The following is an 18,623-nucleotide window of genomic DNA, read 5'->3' on the forward strand; positions in this document are numbered from 1 at the left end:
GGATTTCGACTCTGTCAATCACAACATTCTTATTGGCAGACTCAACAGCCTTGGTTTCTCAAATGATTGCCTCGCCTGGTCCACCAACTACTTCTCTGATAGAGTTTAGTATGTCAAATCGGAGGGCCTGTTGTCCGGACCTCTCGCAGTCTCTATGGGGGTGCCACAGGGTTCAATTCTCGGGCCGACTCTCTTCTCTGTATACATCAATGATGTCGCTCTTGCTGCTGGTGATTCTTTGATCCACCTCTACGCAGACGACACCATTCTGTATACCTCTGGCCCTTCGTTGGACACTGTGTTAACTAACCTCCAGATGAGCTTCAATGCCATACAACTCTCCTTCTGTGGCCTCCAACTGCTATTAAATGCAAGTAAAACTAAATGCATTCTCTTCAACCGATTGCTGCCCGCACCTGCCCGCCCAGCATCACTACTCTGGACGGTTCTGACTTAGAATATGTGGACAACTACAAATACCTAGGTGTCTGGTTAGACTGTAAACTCTCCTTCCAGACTCAAGTTAAACATCTCCATTCCAAAATTAAATCTAGAATCGGCTTCCTATTTTGCAACAAAGCATCCTTCACTCATGCTGCCAAACATACCCTCGTAAAACTGACCATCCTACCGATCCTCGACTTCGGCGATGTCATTTACGAAATAGCCTCCAACACTCTACTCAACAAATTGGATGCAGTCTACCACAGTGCCATCCGTTTTGTCACCAAAGCCCCATACACTACCCACCACTGCGACCTCTATGCTCTCGTTGGCTGGCCCTCGCTTCATACACGTCGACAAACCCACTGACGCCAGGTCATCTACAAGTCTCTGCTAGGTAAAGCCCCGCCTTATCTCAGCTCACTGGTCACCATAGCAGCACCCACCCGTAGGGCGCGCTCCAGCAGGTATATCTCACTGGTCACCCCCAAAGCCAATTCTTCCTTCAGGCCGCCTCTCCTTCCAGTTCTCTGCTGCCAATGACTGGAACAAACTGTAAAAATCACTAAAGCTGGAGACTCTTACCTCCCTCACTAGCTGTCAGCACCAGCGGTCAGAGCAGCTCACAGATCACTGCACCTGTACATAGCTCATCTGTAAATAGCCCATCCAATCTACCTCATCCCCATACTGTATTTATTTATTTATCTTGCTCCTTTGCACCCCAGTATCTCTACTTGCACATTGATTTTCTGCACATTCTACCATTCCAGTGTATAATTGCTATATTGTAATTACTTCGCCACCATGACCTATTTATTGCCTTACCTCTCTAATCCTATCTCATTTGTACTTGCTGTATATAGATTTTTCTACTGTATTATTGATTGTATGTTTGTTTATTCCATGTGTAACTCTGTGCTGTTGTATGTGTCGAATTGCTATGCTTTATCTTGGCCAGGTCGCAGTTGCAAATGAGAACTTGTTCTCAACTAGCCTACCTGGTTAAATAAAGGTGAAATAAAAATAAAACCTAAATCAACCATTTCTCGGATCATCAAGAACTTCAAGGAGAGTGGTTCAAATGTTGTGAAGAATGCTCCAAATCAAATCAAATTAAATCAAATGTATTTATATAGCCCTTCGTACATCAGCTGATATCTCAAAGTGCTGTACAGAAACCCAGCCTAAAACCCCAAACAGCAAGCAATGCAGGTGTAGAAGCACGGTGGCTAGGAAAAACTCCCTAGAAAGGCCAAAACCTAGGAAGAAACCTAGAGAGGAACCAGGCTATGAGGGGTGGCCAGTCCTCTTCTGGCTGTGCCGGGTGGAGATTATAACAGAACATGGCTAAGATGTTCAAATGTTCATAAATGACCAGCATGGTCAAATAATAATAATCACAGTAGTTGTCGAGGGTGCAGCAAGTCAGCACCTCAGGAGTAAATGTCAGTTGGCTTTTCATAGCCGATCATTGAGAGTATCTCTACCGCTCCTGCGGTCTCTAGAGAGTTGAAAACAGCAGGTCTGGCACAGGTAGCACGTCCGGTGAACAGGTCAGGGTTCCAAAGCAGCAGGCAGAACAGTTGAAACTGGAGCAGCAGCACGGCCAGGTGGACTGGGGACAGCAAGGAGTCATCATGCCAGGTAGTCCTGAGGCTCAGGTCCTCAGAGAGAGAAAGAAAGAGAGAAAGAGAGAATTAGAGAGAGCATACTTAAATTCACACAAGACACCGGATAAGACAGGAGAAGTACTCCAGATATAACAAACTGACCCTAGCCCCCCGACACATAAACTACTGCAGCATAAATACTGGAGGCTGAGACAGGAGGGGTCAGGAGACACTGTGGCCCCATCCGATGATACCCCCGGACAGGGCCAAACAGGAAGGATATAGGGCGCCCAAGAAAGTCCAGCAAGCACCAGGACCGTCTCCTAAAGTTGTTTCAGCTGCGGGATTGGGGCACCACCAGTACAGCGCTTGCTCAGGAATGGCAGCAGGCAGGTGTGAGTGCATCTGCACGCACAGTGAGCCGAAGACTTTTGGAGGATGGCCTGGTGTCAAGAAGGGCAGCAAAGAAGCCACTTCTCTCCAGGAAAAACATCAGTACAGGGATTGGACTGCTGAGGACTGGGGTAAAGTCATTTTCTCTGATGAATCCCCTTTCCGATTGTTTGGGACATCCGGAAAAAAGCTTGCCCGTAGAAGACAAGGTGAGCGCTACCATCAGTCCTGTGTCATGCCAACAGTAAAGCATCCTGAGACCATTCATGTGTGGGGTTGCTTCTCAGCCAAGGGAGTGGGCTCAGTCACAATTTTGCCTAAGAACACAACCATGAATAAAGAATGGTACCAACACATCCTCCGAGAGCAACTTCTCCCAACCATCCAGGAACAGTTTGGTGATGAACAATGCCTTTTCCAGTATGATGGAGCACCTTGCCATAAGCCAAAAGTGATAACTAAGTGGCTCGGGGAACAAAACATAGATTTTTGGGTCCATGGCTGGAAGCTCCCCAGACCTTAATCCCATTGAGAACTTGTGGTCAATCCTCAAGAGGCGGGTGGACAAACAAAAACCCACAAATTCTGACAAACTCCAAAGCATTGATTATGCTGCCATCAGTCAGGATGTGGCCCAGAAGTTAATTGAAGGCATGCCAGAGGGGATTGCAGAGGTCTTGAAAAAGAAGGGTCAACACTGCAAATACTGACTCTTTGCATCAACTTCATGTAATTGTCAATGAAAGCCTTTGACACTTATGAAATGCTTGTAATTATACTTCAGTGTTCCATAGTGACATCTAACAAAAATATCTAAAGACACTGAAAGAGCAAACTTTGTGAAAATGTATATTTGTGTCATTCTCAAAACCTTTGGCCACAACTGTACAGTACCAGTCAAAAGTTTGGACACACCTACTCATTCCAGTGTTTTTCTTTATGTTTACTATTTCCTACATTGTAGAATAATAGTGGAGACATCAAACTATGAAATAACACATTCTGAATCACATAGTAACCAAAAAAGTGTTAATCAAATCTAAATAGATTTTAGATTTTAGATTCTTCAAAGTAGTCACCCTTTCCCACGATGATAGCTTTGCACACTCTTGGCTTTCTCTCAACCAGCTTCATGAGGTAGTCACCTGGAATGCATTTCAAATGACAGGTGTGCCTTGTTAATAGTTTATTTGTTTTAATGCGCTTGAGTGAATGAGTTGTGTTGTGTCCAAACGTTTAATTGATACTGTAAATAAATATGGGACACAAAAAAAGACAGTGTAGAACATCCCTAATAACTCAATAGATTGGTCCAAAATATTACCTGAAAAAAATATATTTTCCTATTAATGAAGTCGCACAAAAACTTGTGCCTTTCTCTTTTCACACGAATTTAGCCACACAGAAAAGAACGAAATATGCTGAAATATTTTATAAATATTTGCACGAATTGAGTGTGGGATTATGTTTGCAACAGCATGCAGCCAAAACAGGCCTTTTGCAATATTTAAAATAGAAACATCGCGGGAAAACACAGGTTTGAAAGCAAATGGATACTGTTGAAGAGAGAAGACTAATCTGTCTGTAGGCTACAAATATGTTTTCAACTTTCAAATAGGCCTGTTGAGCGAAAAACATTGTTTTAGAAAATAAAACAAGAGAGATAGGCTTTTGGCACGAGCGCATCGTCCATCGCCGGTGATTGAGCTGCGCATTATTGGGTGAGTCAGTGAAACTGGAAACCTTTTTAGGACTATAATTTTCTCTTCATTTTGTACAATATGTGTGTCTCCACACACCTAGGCCTAGGCTATTAATAGATGAGAGACAAGGTATTTTTTATTGATCTCAGATTCTACATTTTTTAGGTATTAAAAAAGATTCTGCTAAAGTCTCTAGTCATCAAATAAATATTATGTAGAATTACATGAAATGCGTTTATAAAAGGCAACCTGTATCCCGAAACATAGGCTTTAAAAATAATCACTATGTGTACATCTTCTGCAAGCGCATCTACTCTATTGAACTATGCCAGCCGCAAAAGCGATGTTCTGCATGCAATGCTTTATTATAAAGGTGATTACTTTCTCTCTCTCATACGTTCAGTTACATCAGAGCCACCAGGGCTCGGCTTGTTTTTTCCCGGCACCTCCCAATTTAAAAATTAAGCACTGCCCACTAATAGTTCACCTCAAAATCAATAATCCTATACATCTTTCATGTTCATGTTCATGTAAAATATAAAAGCAACATGTAAACCGCTCCTGTGGGCGAGCGTTTGCTGATGTCAAATCAAATCACATTTTATTGGTCACATACACGTGTTTAGCAGATGTTATTGCGGGTGTAGCGAAAAGCTTGTGCTTCTAGCTCCTACCGTGCAGTAATGTCTAACAAGTAATATCTAACAGTTTCACAACATATACCCAATACACACAAATCTAACTAAGGAAAGGAATTAAGTATATATACATATATGGATGAGCGATGTCAGAGCGGCATGGACTAAGATACAGTAGAATAATAAAGAATAAAGTATATACATGAGATGAGTAATGCAAGATGTGTAAACATTATTAAAGTGACTAAGATACCATAGAATAGTATAGAATACAGTATATACATGAGATGAGTAATACAAGATGTGTAAACATTATTAAAGTGACTAAGATACCGTAGAATAGTATAGAATACAGTATATACATATGAGATGAGAAATGCAAGTTATGTAAACATTATCAAAGTGACTAGTGTTCCATTACTTATAGTGACCAATGATTTCTCGTCTATGGGTATATGCAGCAGCCTCTAATGTGCTAGTGGTGGCTGTTTAACAGTATGGTTGCCTTGTGAACAGAGTGTCCCATGGTGGTGGTGTGGTTATGGTATGGGCAGACATAAGGTACGGACAACGAACACAATTTTTTTGTGCATTTTATTGATGGCAATTTGAATGCACAGAGAACTGTGAGATACCCATTGTCCTGCCATTCATCTGCTGCCATCACCTCATGTTTCAGCATGATAGTGCACGGCGCAAGGATCTGTCGCAAGGATCTGTACACAATTCCTGGAAGCTGAAAATGTCCCAGTTCTTCCATGGCCTGCATACTCACCAGACATGTCAACCATTGAGCAGGTTTGGAATGCTCTGGATCGATGTGTAGGACAGCGTTCCAGTTTCCACCAATATTCATTAACTTCGCACAGCCATTGAAGAGGTGTGGGACAACATTCCACAGGCCACAATCAACAGCCTGATCAACTCCATGCGAAGGAGATGTGTTTGTGCTGCATGAGGCAAATGGTGGTCACACCAGATACTGACTGGTTTTCTAATCCACTACTTCTTTTTTGCATATCTGTGTTCCCAGTCATGTGAAATCTATAGATTAGGTCCTAATGAATATATTTTAATTTACTGATTTCCTTATATGAGCACCATTTGCCTCAAAAGTTTCTACAGCTGCAACATCGAGAGCAATCCCGCACATTGGCTAACCGGACTATCTGCATTGTGTCCCGCCACCCACCAACCCCTCTTTTACGCTACTGCTACTCTCTGTTTATCATATATGCATAGTCACTTTAACCATATCTACATGTACATACTACCTCAATCACCCCGACTAATCGGTGCCTGTATATAGCCTCGCTACTGTATATAGCCTCACTACTGTTATTTCTGGTAGCAGGTAGACTAGTGGTTAGAATATTGGACTAGTAACCGAAAGGTTGCAAGATCGAATCCCCGAGCTGACAAGGTAAAACATCTGTTGTTCTGCCCTGAACAAGGCAGTTAACCCACTGTTCCTAGGCCGTCATTGAAAAATGGAATTTGTTCTTAACTGACTTGCCTAGTTAAATAAAGGTAAAATATAACGGTTATTTTTTACTGTTGTTTTTATTTATTTACCTATTATTCACCTAATAACTTTTTTGCACTGTTGGTTAGAGCCTGTAAATAAGCATTTCACTGTAAGGTCTACTGTTGTATTCGGCTCACGTGACAAATACACTTTGATTTGATTATATGAACTGTAACTCAGTAAAATCTTTAAAACTGTTGCATGTTTCGTTTATATTTTTGTTCAGTTTAGATGCAGGCCAATGCCAAAGGTCAAACAATTCCATATACCGATTCATGCCAGCATCAAAATCTGTCAAGGTCTGGTTATTTTTTCTTTCAATAATACTTTAGGAAGAAAAGCACAGTAGCTTGACTAAGGCCTACAGTTGCAGAGACAAGCAAACCAAGCCTATGCATTGGGTGACATACAGTACATGCAGAGAAAGTGGACTGTGAGATACATGGACACACTGGACCATTACCATGTTTATCTTTTCCACTTTTGGATAAATATATATATTTTTTGCCTATATAAAACTAGTGGGCAAAGTAGCCTTAATAATTAATCAAATAAAGACCAATTTCGACTGACTTTAAAAGTGTCAAATACATTGGGCGTATAAGTTTACAAACTCAAATAGCAAACTCATATATTATTGAATAGCTGTTATAATTTAATCAATTCGTTTGAAATTGTCAATGAAAGGTTACCGCGAAAAAGATGTGCCCATATTCAAATAAGGCAAGATCACGCCCCCCCCCCCCCCCCCCCCCCCCGCAAAGTCATTTAAATACTTCGCTAACAGTCGTCACAGACAGAGTGTGCGCTTCCATTTCTTTTGCGACGACGTGCCTCTCTAAACACCAGCTCTTCTCGTTCTGTCCGTAAAAGGTACGTTTTTATATATTTTGTGGCTGGTGTATTTAGCTGATTGCCTGATTTAGCGTTATTTTGGTCGTCTTTAGGTATTCTAAATAATTATAGTGTAATTTACAGAAATTAAGTTATTGTTGAATAAACGTGGTTCGAAAGCCGCTTTAGCTAGCGAAGGTACTCCCGAACGTTAATTTTCCACACATGCATTTTGCCTGTTCACTTACTCTGATTTTAGTTTTTCTGCGAGAACTAGATAGTTAACATACATTAAATACACGGATGTTTAACCCTCCTTTAAGTTTCATTTTTTTGTTAATTTCAGTCTTCGTTTCACCTAACGGTAACTATCAACTTCATTGTAAAGATGGCTGCGTCTTTGCCTTTAGCTTAGCACCAGGTGGCGAAGCAGGCCAACAACGTGGTGTAAAATGGCGCTCCCTTCTTGGCCTTTTTTTTTCTTTTTTTCTCCGGTCTGTAAGACTAATTTAGCCAGACGGCTAATCAGCGCGTACGGTTTACGCGTAATTTGTTTTCCATCATAGCAGGTTACATAACCTTCGAAATGGTTGTATTTATCTGAATTCCGATAATTATTTACAGGTTGGCCTGGCGCTAGCTGGGTAACGTAGCTAATTATGTTGTGCGCAATGTGCGTCAGACAATTGTTAACTACCCTAGATGTGACCCAGCTAGATTTACAACTCATGTAGGTATCGGGAGTAGGTCATGTAACGTTGATATTAATGGAAATGGCCAGGTAACGATACTTAATGGGATTTTATTTGACCCGGGCTTTTTCCCTTGCAGACAAAGAAACATGTCCGACGAAGGAAAACTTTTCGTCGGTGGCCTGAGCTTCGACACAACAGAAGAATCTCTGGCTGAAGCTTTCGCTAAGTATGGTAACATTGCAAAAGGTGCGTCCAAAGTAGTTTTATTTGAGCGATGGTTAGCTACTAAATTTATTATCAGAAATGTTGAACTTCCGGTTAATTAATGTTTTGGTCTCGCTCAGTTGATGTCATCAGGGACAAAGAAACGGGAAGGTCTCGTGGATTCGGCTTCGTAAAGTACGATAATGCCGAGGATGCGAAGGACGCTTTGGATGGCATGAACGGCAAGGTAGATATGTTGATCACAATTTACCGAAGCATTTATTTACCTCGTTTTTGCATGTATAATTATTATAACACAAGTGTTTGAATATCTCCCCTACCATTCGAAATGTCTTACAGCTACAAACAATATGATGGCCCACCAGACACATTTCAATGCATTAAACCCATACATAAAACAAATGTTTATGAGCTGCGATGGCTAACCCCTTTTCTCTTGCAGTCCGTTGACGGCAGAACAATTCGTGTGGATGAGGCAGGCAAGGGTGGTGGTCGTTCAGGAGGAGGCGGCGGTGGTGGATTCAGAGGGTCCAGAGGAGGTGGTGGATATGGCGGTGGAGGTGGATATGGAGGGGGGAGAGGAAGAGGTGGGCGAGTTTACTCGCGAGGTATGGGCAGACAATCTGCAAAATGGTGTGCTCCCCATCCTCCATTAGCGTTTGTCCTGCCCTCCCTCTTGGCTGTAGTCGCATTTCAGTGTGTTTTGCTTTCAATATGAGTTGGTTTTGAACCGCCTGTGCTGGTTTGTTTCCAGGTGGTGGAGGATATGGTGGTGGTGGTGACAGGGGATATGGTGAGAGGAGTTATGGTGGCGGCGGAGACCGGAGTTATGGTGGCGGCGGAGACCGGAGCTATGGAAGTGGCGGTGGATACAGGAGCGGTGGTGGCGGAGGAGGATACTCTTCTGGTGGCGGAGGATACAGGGACAATAGGTGAGGCGACACGTCCGACTGCCAATTAAGAGATACTCAAATTGTTTGTAGAAATTCCTGTCTTGCATCCTTTACAGCAGACAGAGACCTTACCTATATCTTTTTTTTCTCCTCCAATGTTAGGGGCCAGGGAGGCTACGGGGATCGCTCTGGGGGATCCTACAGAGACAGCTACGACAGTTATGGTATGTATGAGTTGTGTGTACTAGCGTACTGATGTGCTTGCATCAATAGGCCTAGGACACTTCCTCAAGGTTCTGGAATCAAATCCATTCCCCTGACTAGTATAGAATGCCTTCAAGTTCAGTGCGCCGTTCCTTCCCTCCCTTAAGTGTACTCTGAACTCATTCAATTTGCTGGGATCATATTTGCTTCATCTTACTCCCAGCACTGTTTATTACAGAAAGACCTCCAACACTAGTTGGTTAAGCTATTTGCGACTGTTTAGTGGGTAACCATGTTGGATGTTGTCAAACTCAAATGTTCGTGAACTTGTTTCCTAAACTCAGTGTCTGTGTGCCCACTTCTTGTCCTCAGCTGCTCACGAGTAAAAATCTGCCCCCCGATTCAAGATCATCCCTTGGCTGGCTGTATTTAAAAAGATGCGCTCCTCTCAAGAAATTTGTCCACGTGTTGACCTGATGATTTTTTGTAGTCCTATTCTGTGTTTAAGTAGCTCGAGCGTCTTTAAATTTAGCCATGAGTTTCGGCCATTCATTTACAAACCATGTTTAATAGAAGTTCCAGTTGGAGGTGTTCTCTAAAGGATGCATCTATTTGCTCTTATGGCATTTCAATTGATAAAGCATAATGTCGTACTTGTTGGTGCTGCAAATTTAGTGAACTCAAATATTGCATCACATGGCTGTTTTTGAATAACAGCATCAGTTACTTTCTACGCCCTGTTCCTATCCAGCACTGACATCACCATTTGAATCCTATATATTAATATTGGGATATCAATGGGGCTTGTTAACTTCCTGTTTTTGTTTTAAACGACAATGTCCGACCTACCTCCTGCCAAGTTTTAAACAGTAAAAGAAATCCACTTAGGTGCTTTAGAAAACTGGCCGGGAAGTGCTTTTGGATTTTATGAATGCATTCCTTGTGTTGCTAGGCAGCAATGCCTTCACCCATACCATTGAGGTTCTTGATATAGCCGACGGTCCTGTGTTAAGTTTCCAAAAATAGTGAATTCCTTTAAGGCTGGTGACACTGCACGCCTGAAGTGGCCGGCTGTTCATGAAGTTGCAAAATGCAGCGGGCTACATTCTGCCCACGGTGTTTTGCTCTGCTCAAAAGCCTGCATTTTAAATGTGCTTGTTATAATGGACTTCAAGAGAACAAAAAAAAACATACCAATTCATACTGTTACTACTCTTCCCCAATATTCCACCTGGGAACGATTTTGTACTTTCTGTTCTTTGTATCATCAACATTGAAGATTATTTTTTGTCAATTTTGGCTTCATGGAGCCCATTAAAACGATTTGTTGAAAATACGTGTGCCTTGAACGTACTTATGGGGAGGTTAGCAGTTTGTCAGTATTTGCCAGTTGGTGTATCTTCATAGCATTTAAATGTTTCCCTTCTGGTGTTTAACAACTTCTCTGGTACTACAGAAATTTAACTTCCAACATATACATCCCGAAACTGGGATTAGGTTTAATTCACAGGGAATAACTGCTATTCACAGGAAGTGCCATGGTTACAGTATTATAGAAGTAACTTCTGTTGGCATATTTTCCCTCTGAGGCTGAAGTGTGGGGTTTGCCTTTTAGTGGCTAATGGTTAGTGGGGTACTGATAGTCAAAGCTTTGACTGTGGTTGCCCTTAACAGTTTAGTCTGAGTACTTGATGCCACTGGGCACTTTAGTAGTGGTTTGGTAAATAAATGGGTAGTTAATTCGCCTAGAGGAATATTGTATGTTCTTGACATGACTAGTGTGGCCTACTCATGGGGGTGGGGGGGAGGGTCCTGTTAATGCTTCATTGCTCAGCTACAGAAAATGTCTACAAGTCCTTGGCGAATGACCTGTTGCTCCTACCAACCAGTGCTCGTCAGAAGTGAAAGCTGCTCTCTTGCCTAGTTCATTTGTGGACAATCAATAGGCCAGTTCACGTGAGGTAAACTCCTTTTGCTCACATCCTTCAGTTATTTTATTTCCAGCAATGTTTTAGCCGTTGTCCCCCCCCCTGCTGCAGAGACTGCCAGTCAAACGTCCCCTGGCCATTTTGCAACACACGATGCTTAAGTCCACAACTGCCCCTTGAAATGTGCCTTAGCGAAATGACTTAACCTGGCCTCAGTACGATTACTCCTCCGCCATGTCTTCTATGTATTTCAGTCAAACTCAATTGTGATCGCCTCAATTGCCCCTCTTGATGTACAACCCACTGATTTGTTTATTTTTTTCTTGCTCTTATCTTTTTTTATAGCGTGGTTCTAAGCATTGTGTATAAAGTCTGGGTAGTTGAACAAGTTAAGCTGTTGCATGCCAAAGTCCTGTTGTCTTTGTGAGATTCTGTTCTAATGTCATGAATGTCTTCTCTTTTAGGGTGAGTTAACTTTTTGGAGACTGAACTCTCCAGTGGCAGATGGCGATAAACTGGAATCTCATGCAGCAGATTTCCAGGTTAGTCTATTTTCGTACAGTTTTGCGTATCTGATAAGCTGCCACATCAAATGCTCTGAAAATGCATGATTTTATGCAATATTAACTAATTAGTTCTTTCATTCCTTGGTCTCAGGTCCAGTGTCTGGAGGTGGTGTGAGTAGCAGTGGAGTCCACATCAACCCAGTACTCTGCATTGGCTGAGTTCTGTCTTCAATGCAGTCACTGGTTCCCAGGAGTTCTGGGGAAAGAAAATATTTTCTTATCTTAAACATTTTGTATAGAGTTCCTACAAGCTGCGTCTCTTTGGGGAAACGGCTTTAGGTGAAGTGATTTGTCTATGGGACACCGTACTAACATGTTACAAAAAAAGCTACTTTCCTCGGTGTTCATAGCTCTAAATGGATGTAGTCAATAGTTTCACGTGTTCCAGTAACTAGTTGTTTTTAAAGTAACCTGTTTCTATGTACATTTAGCAGAAGTTCGTATCCAGAGCAACTTACAAGCGCAATTATGAAGTGCCTTACTCAAGGGCAGATTTTTCACGTATTTGGCTCAGGGATTTGAGGCAATGACCTTTTGGATACTGGTACTATCCTCTTAACTGTTACGCTGACAATATGATATATTGTGAACTCGTTTCTTCAATAAAATCAGACTAACCAACACCATGTTTTAAGGATATAAACGCAGCAAAAAAGAAACGTCCTCTTGTCAACTGCGTTTATTTTCAGTGAACTTAACGTGTAAATATTTGTATGAACATAAGATTCAACAACTGAGACATACTGAACAAGTTCCACAGACATGTGACTAACAAATTGATTAATGTGTCCCTGAAGAAAGGGGGGCCAAATCTAAATTAAGTATCTGGTGTGGCCACCAGCTGCATTAATACTGTGGTGCATCTCCTTGTGGACTACACTAGATTTGCCAGTTCTTGCTGTGACATGTTACCCAGTCAAAGCACCTACAAGTTTCTCGGGGGAATGGTACTAGCCCTCACACTCCGATCCAACAGGTCCCAGACGTGCTCAATGGGATTGAGATCAAGGTTCTTCCCTGGCCATGGCAGAACATTGACATTACTGTCTTACAGGAAATCACTCGCAGTATGGCTGTTGGCATTGTCATGCTGGAGGGTCATGGGATGAGCCTGCAGGAAGGGTACCACATGAGGGAGGAGGATGTCTTCACTGTAACGCTCAGCGTTGAGATTGCCTGCAATGACAAGCTCACTCCGATGATGCTGTGAGACCACGACGGACCCTCCACCTCCAAATTGATCCCGCGCCAGAGTACAGGCCTCGGTGTAGCACTCATTCCTTCTATGATAAACGTGGATCTGACCATCACCCCTGGTGAGAGAAAATCGCAACTTGGTGAAGAGCATTTTTTGCCAGTCCTGCCTGGTCCATCAATTTAGCTAGTTAGCTTGCACTTTCTAGCTAATTTGTCCTATTTAGCTAGCTTGTTGTTGCTAGCTAATTTGTCATGGGATATAAACATTGAGTTGTTATTTTACCTGAAATGCACAAGGTCCTCTACTCCGCCAATTAATCCACACATAAAACGGTCAACTGAATCGTTTCTAGTCATCTTTCCTCCTTCCAGGCTTTTTCATCTTTGAACTTATATGGTGATTGGCATCTAAACTTTCATAGTATTACTACACCGACCATCAATTCATCTTTCAATCACCCACGTGGGTATAACCAATGAGAAGATGGGAGGCAGGACTTGCAGCGTCATCTGCGTCAGAATTAGAAAGGACTTCTATATTAGCCCTTCGGCACGCAGATGTGCGCGAGCAGTGTGGGTGCAATAATTGAATAACATAGATTTCTAAATGTATTTTGCAATCCTCGTTTGTCTTTCAGTCACCCACGTGGGCATAACCAATGAGATGGGAGAGGCAGGACTTGCAGTGCGATCTGCGTCAGAAATAGAAAAAACGTATATTTTTAGCCCTTGGCAACGCAGACGCTCGTTGGCGCAATAACTGAATAACATAGATTTTTAAATGTATTTTGCAACACGAGGAGTGTGGTCAGCCTGTAAGGCATGTTCACGCAGATGAGCAATGACCCTAGGCATCTTTCTTTTGGTGTTTTTCAGAGTCAGTAGAAAGGCTTCTAGTGTCCAAAGCTTTCATAACTGATCTTAATTTCCTACATCTGTAAGCTGTTGGTGTCTTAACAACCGTTCCACAGGTGCATGTTTATTAATTGTTTATGGTTCATTGAACAAGCATGGGAAACAGTGTTTAAACCCTTTACAATGAACATCTGGGAAGTTATTTGGATTTTCACGAATTATCTTTAAAAGACAGGGTCCTGAAAAGGGGTCGTTTATTTTTTTGCTGAGTTTAGATGGTGTCGGGTTCATACAGTCATGAAAATGCTGGGAAAGTCATGGAATTCTATCCAGGTGTTTTCCAGGCCTGGAAAGGTTTTGGAAAATGATACAAATCTGAAAAGTAATACCTGTTAATGTAATTGCTTAAATTATTTTAAAAATGCAACTATCAACCAATAAATCCACATATCAGCCTAGATCAATAGTGTGCAAGCACACATAGGGTTCGGTTAAAGCGTCAGCCTTATTCTAAAATTGATTACATTTCCCCTCATCAATCTACACATAATACCCCACAAAGCAAAAACAGGTTTTTAGAAATAAATTTACATAAGTATTCAGACCCTTTACTCAGTACTTTGTTGGAGCGCCTTTGACAGAGATTTTACACAGCCTCGAGTTTACTTGGGTATGATGCTACAAGCTTGGCACACCTGTTTTGGGGAGTTTCTCCCCTTCTCTGCAGATCCTCTCAAGCTCTGTCAGGTTGGATGGGAGGCGTTGCTGCACAGCTATTTTCAGGTCTCTCGAGAGATGTTTGATCGGGTACAAGTCCAGTTTTTACCTCCAAGCCATAAGACTCCTGAACTGGTAATCAAATGGCTACCCGGACTATTTGCATTGTGTGTCCCCCCCCACCCCCCCTCTTTGACGCTGCTGCTACTACTCTGTTTATCATATATGCATATGCATAGTCACTTTAACTATGCATTCATGTACATACTACCACAATTTGCCAGACCAACCAGTGCTCCCGCACATTGGCTAACTGGGCTGTCTGCATTGTGTCCCGCCACTCCCTCTTTTACATTACTGCTACTCTGTCCATCATATACAGTGGGGCAAAAAAGTATTTAGTCAGCCACCAATTGTGCAAGATCTCCCACTTAAAAAGATGAGAGGCCTGTAATTTTCATCATAGGTACACTTCAACTATGATAGACCAAATGAGGAGAAAAAATCCAGAAAATCACATTGTGGGATTTTTAATGCATTTATTTGCAAATTATGGTGGACAATAAGTATTTGGTCAATAACAAAAGTTTATCTCAATACTTTGTTATATGCCCTTTGTTGGCAATGACAGAGGTCAAACGTTTTCTGTAAGTCTTCACAAGGTTTTCACACACTGTTGCTGGTATTTTGGCCCATTCCTCCATGCAGATCTCTAGAGCAGTGATGTTTTGGGGCTGTTGCTGGGCAACACAGACTTTCAACTCCCTCCAAAGATTTTCTATGGGGTTGAGATCTGGAGACTGGCTAGGCCACTCCAGGACCTTGAAATGCTTCTTACGAAGCCACTCCTTCGTGTGTTTGGGATCATTGTCATGCTGAAAGACCCAGCCACGTTTCATCTTCAATGCCCTTGCTGATGGAAGGAGGTTTTCACTCAAAATCGCACGATACATGGCCCCATTCATTCTTTCCTTTACACGGATCAGTCGTCCTGGTCCCTTTGCAGAAAAACAGCCCCAAAGCATGATGTTTCCACCCCCATGCTTCACAGTAGGTATTGTGTTCTTTGGATGCAACTCGGCATTCTTTGTCCTCCAAACACGACGAGTTGAGTTTTTACCAAAAAGTTCTATTTTGGTTTCATTTGACCATATGACATTCTCCCAATCTTCTTCTGGATCATCCAAATGCTCTCTAGCAAACTTCAGACGGGCCTGGACATGTACTGGCTTAAGCAGGGGGACACGTCTGGCACTGCAGGATTTGAGTCCCTGGCGGCGTAGTGTGTTACTGATGGTAGGCTTTGTTACTTTGGTCCCAGCTCTCTGCAGGTCATTCACTAGGTCCCCCGTGTGGTTCTGGGATTTTTGCTCACCGTTCTTGTGATCATTTTGACCCCATGGGGTGAGATCTTGCGTGGAACCCCAGATCGAGGGAGATTATTAGTGGTCTTGTATGTCTTCCATTTCCTAATAATTGCTCCCACAGTTGATTTCTTCAAACCAAGCTGCTTACCTATTGCAGATTCAGTCTTCCCAGCCTGGTGCAGGTCTACAATTTTATTTCTGGTGTCCTTTGACAGCTCTTTGGTCTTGGCCATAGTGGAGTTTGGAGTGTGACTGTTTGAGGTTGTGGACAGGTGTCTTTTATACTGATAACAAGTTCAAACAGGTGCCATTAATACAGGTAACGAGTGGAGGACAGGGGAGCCTCTTAAAGAAGAAGTTACAGGTCTCTGAGAGCCAGAAATCTTGCTTGTTTGTAGGCGACCAAATACTTATTTTCCACCATAATTTGCAAATAAATTCATTAAAAATCCTACAATGTGATTTTCTGGATTTTCTTTTCTCATTTTGTCTGTCATAGTTGAAGTATACCTATGATGAAAATTACAAATTACTTTTTAAGTGGTAGAACTTGCACAATTGGTGGCTGACTAAATACTTTTTTGCCCCACTGTATGCATAGTCACTTTAACCATATCTACATGTACGTACCTACCTCAATCAGCCTTACTAACCGGTGTCTGTATGTAGCCTCACTACTGTTTTCTTTACTTACCTATTGTTCACCTAATACCTTTTTTGCACTATTGGTTAGAGCCTGTAAGTAAGCATTTCACTGTTGTATTCGGCGCACGTGACAAATAAACTTTGATTTGAACACAGATAATTTACTTATCTTATTATTACTGTGGCTATGACACACCATAGGTGCGGCTCTTCACATGCACTCTCCAAACTCCTTCCAGTGGAGGGTGCGTTTTTTCTCTTGTTGAAATGTTGGCTGTTGCTTTCACACGTTTAAATGCATAGGCCCTATGTGGTAAATCTATATTCCATCTAATACTACAATAATTGCTAGCATTTCATCATTCCATCCCCGTACCTTTTATTGTAAAACGTAGGCATTTCTGTTCCATGTTTGATAGGCCTACAGATACATTTCCATTTAGCCAACCATTTGTTACCCTGCTCTGAGTGGGTGTGATGTTTATAGTGCACATGAAAGTTCGTAAGACTCATTAGGTATGTTGGGTTCTGAAATATACTTATTCATGTCAGTGAGGGAGAGAGGGTAATGTATAATGTTTACATTATGTCAGGATATGTTATTGTTAGCCATCAGGAATCCTATGGGAGGGATCCTCTGGGAGGAGAAGAGACACAGTCTGGTACCAGTCACCATGACAGCTGTGAGTTGGGGAGGAGTGAGCACTTTGGGGCAGAGGTCAGGTCAGATGAAGTGAGGAAGAACAGATATCACCAAGGTTCTGTCTAGCAACAGAGATGCATTGGCTGTTCAGATGTGTAGGAGGAGACTCTGCAGAGGAGAAAGGGTTAAATATCAGTGCTTGTGTGAAAATGTTTTTGTCTGTTCAGCTGTTCAATCCTTTTCGAAGAATAAACTTGGTTTACGCTTTCATAGTGTCCGAGTTCTTACTCTGATAATTAGAACCAAACAGGTATAGATTTTCTATTTATTTAATTCAATGTATGGTTTCCTTGTTCATATTTCACAGGTTATGTCAGAGTTCTGTGTGTCTGTGTCCCCTGTCATTTTAGTTGGGTGTGATAGAAGCGCATAGAAATAGGCTATGTGGCCTGCACTCCACATAACCTTCCATGTATGCATGGTGTTGAAATTAGAGGTCAACCGATTAGTCGGAATGGCCGATTAATTAGGGCCAATTTCAAGTTTTCATAACAATCGGAAATCGGTAAAAAAAAAATATTGTACACCTTAATTTCAAACCAAATTTATTTATATAGCCCTTCTTACATCAGCTGATATCTCAAAGTCTCAAATTTAACTAGGCAAGTCAGTTAAGAACACATTATTATTTTCAATAACTGCCTAGGAACGGTGGGTTAACTGCGTTGTTCAGGGGCAGAACGACAGATTTTTACCTTGTCAGCTCAGGGATTCAATCTTGCAACCTTACGGTTAACTAGTCCAACGCTCTAACCACCTGCCTCACGAGGAGCCCGCCTGTTACGCGAATGCAGTAAGAAGCCAAGGTAAGTTGCTAGCTAGCATTAAACTTATCTTATAAAAAACAATCAATCAATCATAATCACTAGTTATAACTACACATGGTTGATGATTTTACTAGTTTATCTAGCGTGTCCTGCGTTGCATATAATCGATGCAGTGCGCAGTCGCGAAAAAGGACTGTCGTTGCTCCAACGTGTACCTAACCATAAACGTCAATGGCTTTCTTAAAATCAAAACACAAAAGTATATATTTTTAAACCTGCATATTTATCTAAAAGAAATCCAGGTTAGCAGGCAATATTAACCAGGTTAAATTGTGTCACTTCTCTTGCATTTATTGCACGCAGAGTCAGGGTATATGCAACAGTTTGGGCCGCCTGGCTCGTTGCGAACTAATTTGCCAGAATTTTACGTAATTATGACATAGCATTGAAGGTTGTGCAATGTAACAGGAATATTTAGACTTATGGATGCCACCCGTTAGATAAAATACGTAACAGTTCCGTATTTCACTGAAAGAATTAATGTTTTGTTTTCGAGATGATAGTTTCCGGATTCAACCATATTAATGACCTAAGGCTCGTATTTCTGTGTGTTATTATGTTATAATTAAGTCTATGATTTGATAGAGCAGTCTGACTGAGCGATGGTAGGCACCAGCAGGCTCGTAAGTATTCATTCAAAGAGCACTT

General features: G+C 41.9%; 1 protein-coding gene across 5 annotated transcripts; it reads left to right on the forward strand.

Moving 5' to 3' along the window:
• The first annotated feature begins 7,094 nt into the window (after positions 1 to 7,094).
• LOC129813970 (cold-inducible RNA-binding protein B-like) lies at positions 7,095 to 11,640 on the forward strand. Of its 5 annotated transcripts, none has more exons than XR_008753212.1 (7): positions 7,095 to 7,192; positions 7,985 to 8,094; positions 8,193 to 8,299; positions 8,516 to 8,681; positions 8,828 to 9,004; positions 9,124 to 9,190; positions 9,543 to 9,566. XR_008753212.1 is itself a non-coding variant. In XM_055866655.1 (7 exons), exons 2-7 carry the CDS (start codon positions 7,995 to 7,997, stop codon positions 11,565 to 11,567), a joined length of 618 nt encoding a protein of 205 aa, XP_055722630.1. In that variant the 5' UTR covers positions 7,095 to 7,192; positions 7,985 to 7,994; the 3' UTR covers positions 11,568 to 11,640. The 5 variants fall into 5 exon arrangements, 4 of the variants coding, with proteins under 4 accessions (XP_055722630.1, XP_055722629.1, XP_055722631.1 ...); XM_055866655.1 differs by lacking the exon at positions 9,543 to 9,566 and adding an exon at positions 11,563 to 11,640 and having other exon boundaries at positions 8,828 to 9,005; positions 9,129 to 9,190; XM_055866654.1 differs by having other exon boundaries at positions 8,828 to 9,005; positions 9,129 to 9,190; positions 9,543 to 9,644.
• Positions 11,641 to 18,623: the final 6,983 nt, after the last annotated feature.

This window comes from Salvelinus fontinalis, chromosome 17 (genome assembly GCF_029448725.1).
Source record: "Salvelinus fontinalis isolate EN_2023a chromosome 17, ASM2944872v1, whole genome shotgun sequence".
NCBI lineage: Eukaryota > Metazoa > Chordata > Actinopteri > Salmoniformes > Salmonidae > Salvelinus > Salvelinus fontinalis.